At 37.7% G+C, this 11,973-nt stretch overlaps 1 protein-coding gene across 1 annotated transcript in view; it reads left to right on the top strand.

Annotated features, from left to right (window-relative positions):
- Nucleotides 1–284: 284 nt before the first annotated feature.
- The window catches only part of ADGRG6 (adhesion G protein-coupled receptor G6), a gene marked incomplete at its 5' end in the record, with an annotated part of 60,245 nt that continues 48,556 nt past the window's right edge, over nt 285–11,973 (top strand). Inside the window, 3 exons of the mRNA XM_031552210.1 lie at nt 285–633; nt 6,202–6,822; nt 11,625–11,693. Of these exons, the coding sequence (XP_031408070.1) occupies nt 285–633; nt 6,202–6,822; nt 11,625–11,693 (1,039 nt within the window). The remainder of the gene's footprint in view (nt 634–6,201; nt 6,823–11,624; nt 11,694–11,973) is intronic.

Genomic DNA, 11,973 nt, shown 5'->3' with positions numbered 1-11,973 from the left:
CAAAAATGTTTTTGCTTCGCTGGTGTTTGCACAATGGGCCAATAAGTATAGCAAATGAATATTCAGCAGTATAACTTCTGTTCCTTTTGTGTGGGAATTCTTATGTAAAATAGTATTTGCTGTACTATTCCTCCAGCATTTTGCACAGCAAATATGAGACTTTCTTTTGCCTTTCTTTCCCCCATATTTTTTCATGTTTTTCTGTATAGAAATGTACTTAGCCATAGTGTTGACAATTAATTTCCTGTTAAATTATCTTTCTTCCTGACCTCCTTCTGTTTTCATTGCCAGCTCATGGATGCTACAACTGTAGGACTGTGCTAACTGACCCCTCTGGAGTTTTCACTTCTCCATGTTACCCAAGTGATTATCCCAATAGCCAAGCTTGTAAATGGATCATCCGAGCACCTCATGGATTCATTATACAGCTAACATTCAGTGATTTTGACATTGAAGAAGCACCGGGCTGCATTTATGACTCACTGACATTGGACAATGGAGAGAGCCCAATGAACCTTTGTGGCATCACTGCCAAGGGATTATCATATAATTCTACTGGAAATGAAATGATTGTGTCTTTTAAAAGTGACTTCAGTATCCAAAAGAAAGGTTTTAATGCCAGCTATGTACGAAGTAAGTAAACACAAACCATTTTATCCCTCTTACAGAAAAAATATCCTGCTAGAAGTAAATTTCTTACAGGTTATCAGAATTACACTTTACAAAGGAATCGTGCTCCTTGAGAGGGACAGGTAATGGGGAAGCTGAAGGATAATTCTACAGACTTATATGTGTTTTTTTTAAGTAATTTGCTTTTCTGCAGATGAAAGTAAATTATTTTATTCTAGGACATGTCATCTCTCTAATGCATTAGAAAGACTTTTATCGCACAAAGATTGGAGGCCCAGCAGTGCCTCTTTCAGACAATTCATGTTGGGCACTTTAAAAGTGGGACATACATACAGAAACACGAAGACCAGAATGAGCAGGTTCTTAGCCAAAAGAAACAAGGAGAGCCAAAACCACTGGCATGGTGAATCACCCTACAATGGGGAGAAGTTCGCGCAAAATACAGAACTTCCTCAAGGTTTTTTCCAGTCTGTAACATAAACTCTCAGGGATGAACTGTCATTGCAAAACTGCTACCAGTATTCCTTGACCTTTTTTTCTTTTCTTAAATATATAGCAATGCTATTAGGATTTTAAAAATCCTAGCAACTGCAAAAAAGACACTTTTCTATCCACGCTTTTCTCCTCAGTGAAGATGACAAATGTGACTCATTTTGCCATTTTAAGGTACAGCAAGAAGTTGTTCTTAACGTAACAGTAAAGGACAGCAACATAAATGAGGACGTTAGGATGGTCATTTGCTTCTTTTAATTTAAAACCATTGCCCTTGTGCCCTGTTACTACAAGCCCTGATAAAAAGTCTCTTCATCTTTCTTATAAGTCCCATTTATATATTCAAAGGCTGCAGTGAGTTCTTCCTGAAACTTTCTCTTCTTCAGAAGTCCAGCTCCCACATTCCTTCATTGTAGGATAGGTACTCAAGCCCTCTGATCATCTTTGTGGCCCTATTTTGGCCCCAGTCCAGCTGCTCCTCATCTTTCTTGTGCTGAAGACCCCAGGCTTGGATGCAGTACTCCAGATGGGGCCTCACAAGGTCAGAATAGAGAGGTACAATCACCTTGCTCTTGCTGCTGGTCACCACTCTTTGGATACATTCCAGGATAGCCCAGGTTGGCCTTCTGGCTGCAAGTGCATACTGCTGCTTTATCATAGAGTCATAGAATGGCTTAGGTTTGAAGGGACCTTAAAGATCATCAAGTTCTACCCTCATTCTGTGGACAGGGCTGCCACCCACCAGCTCAGGCTGCCCATGGCCCCATGCAGTCTGGCCTCAAACACATCCAGGGATAGAGCACCCATGTCTTCAATGGGCATCCTGTTCCTGTGTCTGACTGCCTTCTGAGTAAATAATTTTTTCTTAATATCTAACCTGAATTTCCCCTTTTAGTTCAAAGCCATTCCTCCTTTTTCTATCACTGTTAGATCAGGTACGTGCAGCTTTTCATCCACCAGGATCCCCATGTCTTTCTCCACAGGGCTGCTCTCAATCAATGCATTGCTTAGTTTGTATCCCTTATATTGGGGACTGCCCAACTGTAGCACACCTATGTTCTATCAGCTGGTCGTGTAAAAACACAGATCAAGGAAATTTTCAGCTATCTCTTAAGTCACAAGCATATCTTTTCATTAAAAGAAATACTAAAATACTTATTACACATATAATATTTTAAAATAATCTCCAGAATTGTAAGACAAAATTAGTTTCTCTGTTTCAAGGAGTTGTAAAAACAAGTAGATCGTATAAAATGGTATGTAATCAGATTATGTGACATAATTTATTGTGTTATTCCTCTTTACTATTCTAGTACTCAATCTTAACAAATAAAATGACTTTTATTGGGAATTTAAGATGCAATATTATCCTCAGATGAGGACAAGAGGAGAGGACCATGGAGGCAAACATTTTTATATCCCTATCTATTGGTATTTCTGTGAGAGCAAAAATATTACTTCCACGCCAAATTGAAGAGTGCCATATCTTCATGGATACGACTCTTACAGTTAAATAGCCGTGGAAGATACCCTTTTATTTTGAATAAGAAGGCTACTCTCCATTGTGACTGAAGGTGTCCGTGACCTCCACCAGCAATTTACATTTAAATGTTTCACATATGTGTTAGTTTAGGTACCACTGTTAAGGCCTGCTATTAAGCTACCTTGACAGAGGTTCCTGAATTTAGTTTCCTTACTCCAAACTGGTAACTCTCAACTTGAATTTAACTGCAGATGTTAAGAAGGAGAGCTGGCTGCATGCAAATGGGACAAATTATAACATATAGGCCATGTTCTGCATGGCAACAGTTAGCCAGGAAGTGAATACAGAAAAAGAGTTTTGGTAAATGGGTGATAATGTACTACTTTCCTTTCATAGAAAATAAGTTATAAAAGACTGTAGACATTAGATCATCAACACACATGCTCTGAAATTACGAAACATCTGAACAGCAGATGTCTGAGCAGTACTCTCCTGCTCTTGTAGAGAATTCCCAGAGGCATGGCAGCGATGCTACCTCCTCTCATTTCAGGTCATTGCTGGAGTTTCAAAGCCTCATTGTCTAACTGACATTGTTACTACTGTGAACACGATTCCCAGGCAATATCGTGAATTTCTCCCAGAGAGGTTACTGCATTATAGTTATGTAGCCATGTTTTCCATGTCTTAGAAACGAACCTGTAAAAATAATGAAATTAAATTGTTTGTTCAGTTTTGAGTTTGATAAAGGAATGTAAAGGACCATTCAAAGATACACAACAGTGTGCTATCTAGAAATGAAACAAATAGTGCATCCTTATACAAAATGCACACACTGCAAAATATGGATGGAGAAAGACAAATAATGTGAGTTTGGGGAGGGAATTAGCTGTGAATAAAACAGCATTTGTGGAACAGTGTTTTCAAAATGAGTTTCACAGAACACATCCTGCTATCCATAACAAGCTGGCTGCCCACAAAATGCTGGTTTTCCTGGTTGTTGCCTCCTGCAACACACCAAAATCAGATAGATGAGCTGTGTACTCAGAAGCAGTAAATGAATGCAGCTATATGGTATGTGGTGTGTAGACACTGGCAAAACTCAAAAAAGCTGGTATATTTCTTGCAGTATCAGTTGAAGGGCAGTTAAAAGCTGTGAAGCTAGAAAATGGCAGAAAAGCAATTTTCCCCACAAATTGTAAAATAGATATTTTTGCTTGTATGTAAAGGGAAGTATGTGAGACCATCATCTGAAAGCAAGTAAGGTAGGAGCTCTAAAAAGGAGCAGAAGCAGACTTCTTGTCATGACAACACTTTTGTAAATGCAGATGAGGATTTCAGAACAGTGAGCTGTCTGTTGCTGGTCGCTGTGCTGCATTTCAGCTGCTAAGAACTTATTTACATTTTATAGAAGTAAAAAGCAATGTGTCCAATATAAAAGCTGTTATCCTCCTAGCAGAAACAGTTTAGCATCACCCTGAATGTAGTATAAATTCTTACATGAACAGACCAAGAATATATATATATATATATTCTTCCTCAGAGAATAATCATCTTCTTCAATGCTAACATCTGAAATTCGTCAGTCTGATGACTGGCTGTTCGAAAGATTGAGAGAGAGCTCCTAATGTTGATGTCAGGATTCTTTTTTCTCCACATGTACAAAATACTTGTCAGTTTTGCGATTTTGCTATATGGGAAAGTGACAACAATTGACTCTGGGAAGCACATCAGTGTTGAGTAGACTTGTTCACTACCAGGGCAGCAGCTTTCCTTCTTGCAGTTTATTTCTCTTACACTGTTTAAATGTGACCAGGTGGTCCATAACTCTCCTGACCACTCCAGCATCAACTGAGTGGTGCTCATATGAATGAGCTTTTTTCTTTCTCAAGTCCTGAATCCTTATACTTCTGGAACACTTTCCATGTTACGTAAAGAACTGTACAGTATAATTAACCCACGAAAAAAAAAAGCCCTTGTTTTCAGTGGAAAGTTGAGCACGTTTTCTATCTATAAAATTGTTACAACATACTTTTGCCCTTGGGAAAGAAGAAAAATCTATGAAGTAAATCCAGTAACTGTAAAAGCCCAGGATTTCTTTCTTCAGTCCCATTCTCCAGTTGTTGCTTTGGCACATAAAAGGGCAATGCTTTATGTTATTTTACTGTATTATATATATTGGTCAAATTCTGTCCTTGTGTATACCCAGATATGGTAGTCTGGGGCTCAGATTCATTGCAAGCTGCTGGCAAAGAGAAAGTGTAGTACAGTGAACGTGTAGGACCTTTATAGCTCATCTGTCTGTTGTAGAATGTGGCATAATAATCACTCTTACATATTTTACCCTCTCAAATGGAAAATTTTTCTTTCACTCTGAGAAGGAAGCAGGTATAGTAGTTATTGTCTGTAACACCATTTTAAAAATCCTAAGGAAGACTAGGCATTTCATGTGGCAGTTATTCTTCAGGTCTAGCAAAATCCAATTTCAGTTTCAGAATATCTAGAGTGTTAGGAAGATGTCAGACATTTCCTGGAGATGTGATCTGCCACAATACAGAAATAAAGAGCCAGAAATAAAGAAGGGCTACTGCTGTGTGTCTGGTCTTGTTGACCTCAATTCTTTTGCATGACTGATAACCTGAAATTTCTTTTTGTGGAGAAATTCACTAGAAGAATTTTTTTGTGCCGTAAGGATCCAATAAAACTGAGTATATTGGCACTTTCTTTTGAAAAATAATTTTCTCCAAAGTTGACTTAGCAGAATTGTCATTAATACATTCATGGAGAAAAATCGTATGTCATTTAATACTGTTTTTCACATTTGGTGACTGCTATTTTGCCAGAGCAAGTGAGAATGCTTAAAAAAATTAGAGACAAAGTATTTCTGCCCATGCCCTTACTGCAGTGCATTGCTTTAGAAGAGGACTAGCCACTTCTAGATACTTGTGCAAAATCTGGAACACAAGTATTTTCAAAAGGTGAACAGCTTGGATACAAACTGGATATGTGATTACAGTGCTGAATCTGAAGGTTGCTGAGGACAAAATGAGAAGTTGCTTGATGTTTTGCAGAAGCTCATTACCAGAATTCAGGAACAAGAGGCTTCAGTTTGTCAAGAAATGTAGTGGAATTTTTCTTCTAATGCAGTATTGATATTTAAAAGAAGTAAAACCTAAACTTTGTTGGTGTAATGCAGTCATGCAGACAAGTAATCAAAATAATAGAACTTCAAAAATCATACTGTGTTTTCCAAATAACTGTTTTTCACTATTGCTTACTACATCTTTCCTTGATGAATAAATGTTAATTTTTTATCAAATGAGTGTAAACCAGCAGGCAATATTTCCTAATAATGCTCTTGGTACAACTTGGGGAGTTAACTGCAGATAGTGCAGCATTCTCCACCCTGCTGAAAAGGAACTCCACATGTTTTAAGTTGAACACTCTGCCAAGGCAAATTCCCTACAGTGTGTGCTTTTGATATATTGCACTGATAAAAAAAAAAAACACCACTAAACTGCTGCCAGTCTGCCAGTCTGCCTTTATTTTCATATGAGAACGCTTTCAATTTAAATAGTTTATCTACTCTCTTTTCCCAGTTGCTGTGTCTCTGAGGAATCAGAAGGTCATCATTCCCCAGGATCCTGACGCTGATGCTGTATCTGTGGCAGAAACAGTCTTGGTTCCAGAGCTCAGCCAGTTCACGCTATGCTTTGAAGCAACCAAGAGCGGCAGTGATGACAATGACGACTGGAAGATTTTCTCCTACACTGATGCATCATCAAAAGAGTTTTTCGGCTTTGGGAAGACCACAAAAGGCCATTTTCTGTCCATCTCAGACACACAGTGCATACTTGACAAAGCATTGCCACGAAATGTGGAGTTTTTCACAGGAACATTTGAACAGCTTTGTGTCATAGGGGATAGTTTCTCGGGTACTATAGGTGTTTACGCCAAAAACATCTATCATAATACATACTGTCCAGATATGTTTGGCAAAGTTATCCCTGGAAATGGGAGGCTTGTGCTGGGCTCTAACAGCAATGAAGTGAGCTCTCTAAATGGAGATGTTTACAACTTCCGCCTCTGGAATTTCACCATGAATGCTCAAACACTGGCCAACCTCAGCTGCGATGTGAAAGGAAACATTGTAGACTGGGAAAATGAATTCTGGAGTATTCCAACTTCAGCACTGAAGGCAGAAAACAATTTGAGTTGTGGTAAGTAAGTATGCCTTGCCAATCTTTTTTGCTTATTCTCCCCCCACACACACTTCTGCATTGTGCTGAAAATATCTTATCCTAGCAAGAAAAAAAGAAAGTTCCTCTGAAAGAAAAACAGGTAGGACTTGTCTTTCTTCAACTTTAGTTCAACTCTTACTGTATACAGAGGCTTTGAAAGGGCATAAAGTTGATTCTCTATGGGAAAAGAAAAATCCCCTATGTGTTTTGGGATGCTGCTTAAATTAATCTACAGATCAAAGTTCTTCCCCAGTAATTTGTTTACTGGCATTTAACTTATATGAAATGAGGATCACAGGAAAGTACCTGCAACCATCAGGTTAGCCAACCACAGTCTCCAGAGAGAAAAAAAGTGTGTTTACTAACCATTAAGTAAATGTTTTTGTACCTAACTTTTGATGCTTTCATTAGATAGAAGAAGAACCTGCTAGCATTGTGTTCTGAGCACAGAGAGACAGTAAAAACAATGCCAAAACTCTAATGCATACAAGACAGATAAGTAAAAAAATAAAATAAAATAAAAAATTAAATTAGTGGAAACAGATGGGAAGGAAGCATTTTAGATCAAAATCATTCATTCTTATCATTCTGACAACATATTTTCTGCCCTTCTTTAAACTGGTAGTTACTACAGTCTTCCAGTAGATTACATCAGAAGACAAATTTTCATACTTAGTCCAGCCTATTCTCATTCTGTGGCTCAGACACTTTATTCTTATTCGTGCCTAGGTGCAATTTTTATGTATGCATATGTTATTACAGCTATTTGACAATTTTCTCCAGAATTTTTAACCGGAAAAAGGAAGAATAATTGAAACTGAAAAAATCCATGTCAGTTTGGAGCAATATATAAATATACATATTTTTTAATTATTATTATTATTTTTTCAGGAAGGAAACAAATGCTTTGATTAGTGAAAGCATCAGACATGTTTGGATGTCTTTAAAATGCATAGGGTAAAATTGGAGCCATGGCCAGCGGTAGCTTACACATGAATGTAGGATGCTATTGAAAATCTACTGCTATGGAACAACTTGTTCATGTTGCCTACAACTCTCTATTGTAGCAAATATACATTTGTTAAAAAATAAAAAAAAAAAATTATCAGAGTTAAGAATTCCAAACACTGGTTCTGAAGTATGTGAGGTCTCTTTATATCTAATGTTGTCCTCTCCACTTTAGTACTTTTTAGTTTAAATATAGTTTAAATAGTATCACTGTCTCCTAGCAGAGCACCTGTCAGCATTCTAGGAATGCTTAAAACAGTACCTGACATAATTAAGAATTGGTAGTTTCTGTATCTATTAGCTCATGAAGGATTAAGGTGGCCAAGTATATTGTATCTTACCTGCTTTAGTTTACTGAAACCAAAATACAGAGTAGCTTGATTCACTGAGACATCTCTCAGCATGCCACTAGGTGCCTACCAGAACAATGGAAAGGCAATCTAAGCACTGGTCATGGCTGATAAAGTTGTTCTGAACATAGAAGTTGTTTTTCTGCCCATACAAACAGAAAGTAAAGATCTGAAAGAAAGTAATTTCCCCCAAAATCTTACTTTTCTTAAACTGTTATCCATGAAGGATACAACACTTTTACTAAACTACATACCAAGGTGACTGTAGATACTGCAGTCTTATCTGTTTTTGACTGATGTATGGATCTTGTCCCTTTTTCTGTTAACACAGTCCTGTGACATTGTGTCACACCATAGCTGTGCTCATCGAAACAGTACAGTTATTTTCATTCCACATCACAGCTTTATTTTGAGGGATGTCATTGTTCAGTGGTTTCCTTACAGAAGAATGTTATTTTAGAAAATGTGTATGAGCTTTCTCACATTTACAGAAGCGTAGGCCCCATTTTCCATGTCTGCTTCAAGTGTATCTCTATATAATAATTGTTACCTCCTGTAAGTAAGCAGGGTGAAAATACTAACCAGACTTTTTCAAGGATATTAAATTTCCCACTACTATACAGGGTTCCCTAGAACAAAGCATGTCCTAAAAGAAAACACTGGGTGCAGTGCAGTTTCAGAAACTGTTGCTAATCTCAGCGATGGAATTGTTAGAATTTTCTTCCCTTCATCATCTTGAATAAAAGGCATCATTGTAAAACCAGCCCTTAACAGGAGGGTTGATGCGTCAGACTATCAGCCATGAATAAACCACTGACATTGGTGAGATTAACTGATTAGACTTCATTTAGCTGCAATGGAAGGATTTATGCAGAAAAGAGTTTCCTCCGAGCACCAGTAATGCTTTCCCAGGAACTGCTTGTAACAGGAAAAAAAAACAACAAAACAACAGTCCCAGCACTTAGTGATGATCTCAACACATTTTGCCTGAACAGTGTTTAGATTTTTCAAGGGATACTATTTCCATCGTTCTTCAGATAAAGCTTTTACAAGTAGGCTTACAGAAGATAAAAACACCAACAAACTGTTCCCAATGATCTTTTCTTTAACTTACCTTCTCCTAGCTTATTCCTTAGACTAATGTTTTCACAGCTGTGCAGTCATGGTGGGATGTTTCTGGAAGACTTGACAGAGTTCTGTTTTCATTGCTGTACCTTTGCAGGGTTTGCATTTAAAGGTATATGTACACAGCCTGGGTAGCCAAACTAATTTTAAAATAAATAGTTTAGGAAGCATAAGCACTGACAGCATCAGTGCAGAGCTCAGTGTAGACAAACCCCAGAGTATTTAATCCAGTTCTTGTAATGATTTTGGAGCCTGCAGCGGCTACACTTAGAGCAGCATGTGAACTGTTCAGTTTAAGGCTCGCTTGGCTGTATGTCCACTTGTACCTGCAATTTCTGCATTCTGTACTTTACTTAAGTCCTTCATTCCCAAATAAAAGTTCTTAATTTTGCTATCAAATTTAACTAGGGGTGGGATCTGTCTTCATTAGGCAGCTGAAGGATAGGTGTTTAAGGCTAAATACACTCAGTGCTGTTTTTGAGTCGAGGAGAGAAAAAGGCTGTTCCCAGTGTCAGTTCAACTCACATTAGGGTAGATGTCTCAGTTAAGTCAGAAGTTTTATGCTGCAGGAGTGCTTGTTTTCCTCCACTGACTGTAAGGAAAATCTAGTATGACAAGCAGGTACGGAAGTCTGAATTTTACATGTTTAAAGTGGTGAGATTTATCACACAAATTGTCCGTAGTGCAGGGCTGTGTCTGCTGTTCACATTTCTGATAATGCTGCTGCATTTATTAAGGGAGCTAATGCCAAGCATCTGTTTGTAGCCAGACCTTTACACTACTTTGGTGATCGCTGAGGGAAAGTCTCATCTGGCCAGAGTTCAGCCTGATAAAAAATTTAAAAAGCTCATCTAATACATTGATTAAACATATTTCTCTTTAAAGGAATACAGTATTCTGGCTCAAGAGTTCTTTCAAGTCTGCAATTTTTCTGCCATCTTTCAAGTCATTTTTCCCTGGTACAGAACCAAGAGTAGGTTACTCACAGCAGATTTTGGTGTTGACTGTTTAATATTAGAAAATATATGTTGGGAAAAAATCTCATGCAGGATATATTATGTTCACTTAGAACATACTTTTTGAAGTTGAAAGGAAATGCGCCAAGGAATCCAATTTGTCTTAATGTTAATCTCTCAGTCTATTAAGAAACCCCCCCACAAAAAAATAAAATGAACACACATACACTTTTCTCCTCCCCCCCAAAAAAAAACAACACAAAAAAAACCAAACAAACAACTAACCAAAAAGCCCTACAGAAAACTACACAGCTTTAATCATTGTAGAGAATCACTTTTTAAATTCTTCCCTCTTTTCTGTTGGCAATACATATAATGGTATCTGTGGCATGTCATGACTTCTGCACTGAGGCCCCACACTTCGTCTGTTCTTCCATCACAGGAAATATTTTCTCAGCTATCTTTACAAGCTGGTGGGTGGTGGCTCTTTAATTTAATGGAAGGATACGGTGTTTTATGAGAGAACCTCACTGAGTCAATACAATTCTGAAGTGGTAAAATGAAAGCCAAAAGGGCAACACTCCCAGTAGGTTCAGATTCTGCCATGCTGTATGGCTCCATTATTTTCAGCGTAATATGCAGAAGCAGCTGTATCTGCAGCTGACCCACTGCAATACACAAAGTGTAATTAATGCAGTTTGACTAGCTCTTTCCTTCTGCCATTCTTACATTCCTCGTTTTTGTATCTAGATCTTCGGATTATGTTCATGCAGTGATGAATAATTCAGCAGAGATACAGACTTACAGCATTATCTGCTTATAAATCATGCATACCAGAATATTAATCATGCCCACACCCTGGGCACAGTAACAAGTTTAATCACTTTTTATCTGGCTGGTGTCTGCCACAGGCAGATTACTCAGAACTGTGTGGTGGGTAACCTGTGCTGCAAAACAGAGGATGGATGTGTCTCCAAGGCACATGTTTTGTTACTTGTGAAAGTACCATAAATTCTACAGCAATGCTGACCCCTCAGTGTAGAGCCATTTCAGAGTACACACAAGCTGCATTCATTTAATGGGCTGTTATTTAACTACAGCTGGGAAGAGTATGAGAAAACTAGGGGAGGATATGTAAGTGACCGTGGCTTGCAAGTCTGTGAGGGTTCTACGGATCCCTCAGCAGCAACAAAAGACAAAAATGCAGTTTTATAGGCAAACAGCATTACCAGTTTTGTCAGTGAGAGAAACTAGGAAGAGAACTGTGTTACTGCAATATATATGTTGATTTTATGCCCAGTAGACAAACCTGTCTAACTGTTTGACTTTCTTTCTTTTAAAGGGTCATACCTAATTCCTTCTTCTGCAATTGAACCAACAAGTTGTGCAAACCTAGGAAGCCTTTGTCAAGGTAAGGAAATCAGGTTATTTTCACAGTTTCATCTTTTCTAAATTTTAATTTTCCTCTAATTTTTTTTTTTTTTGTCTTTATTCTGTTTCTTCTTTTTTAGTTTATTTACTTTTAAAAGACTGACCTGCAATGAGTAATTGCAAAAAAAGGAATTATTTAGTCACATCAAATTTGTGGATGTCCTGTATACAATGGGTGGAGAAAATATTATTACTCCCTTGATACTAAGTTTTTCAAATGGTCATTATTATATCAAAACTGAATTAATTGACTGCTTTCA

This window comes from Meleagris gallopavo, chromosome 2 (genome assembly GCF_000146605.3).
Source record: "Meleagris gallopavo isolate NT-WF06-2002-E0010 breed Aviagen turkey brand Nicholas breeding stock chromosome 2, Turkey_5.1, whole genome shotgun sequence".
NCBI lineage: Eukaryota > Metazoa > Chordata > Aves > Galliformes > Phasianidae > Meleagris > Meleagris gallopavo.
This window is presented reverse-complemented; position numbering and strand designations above follow the sequence as displayed.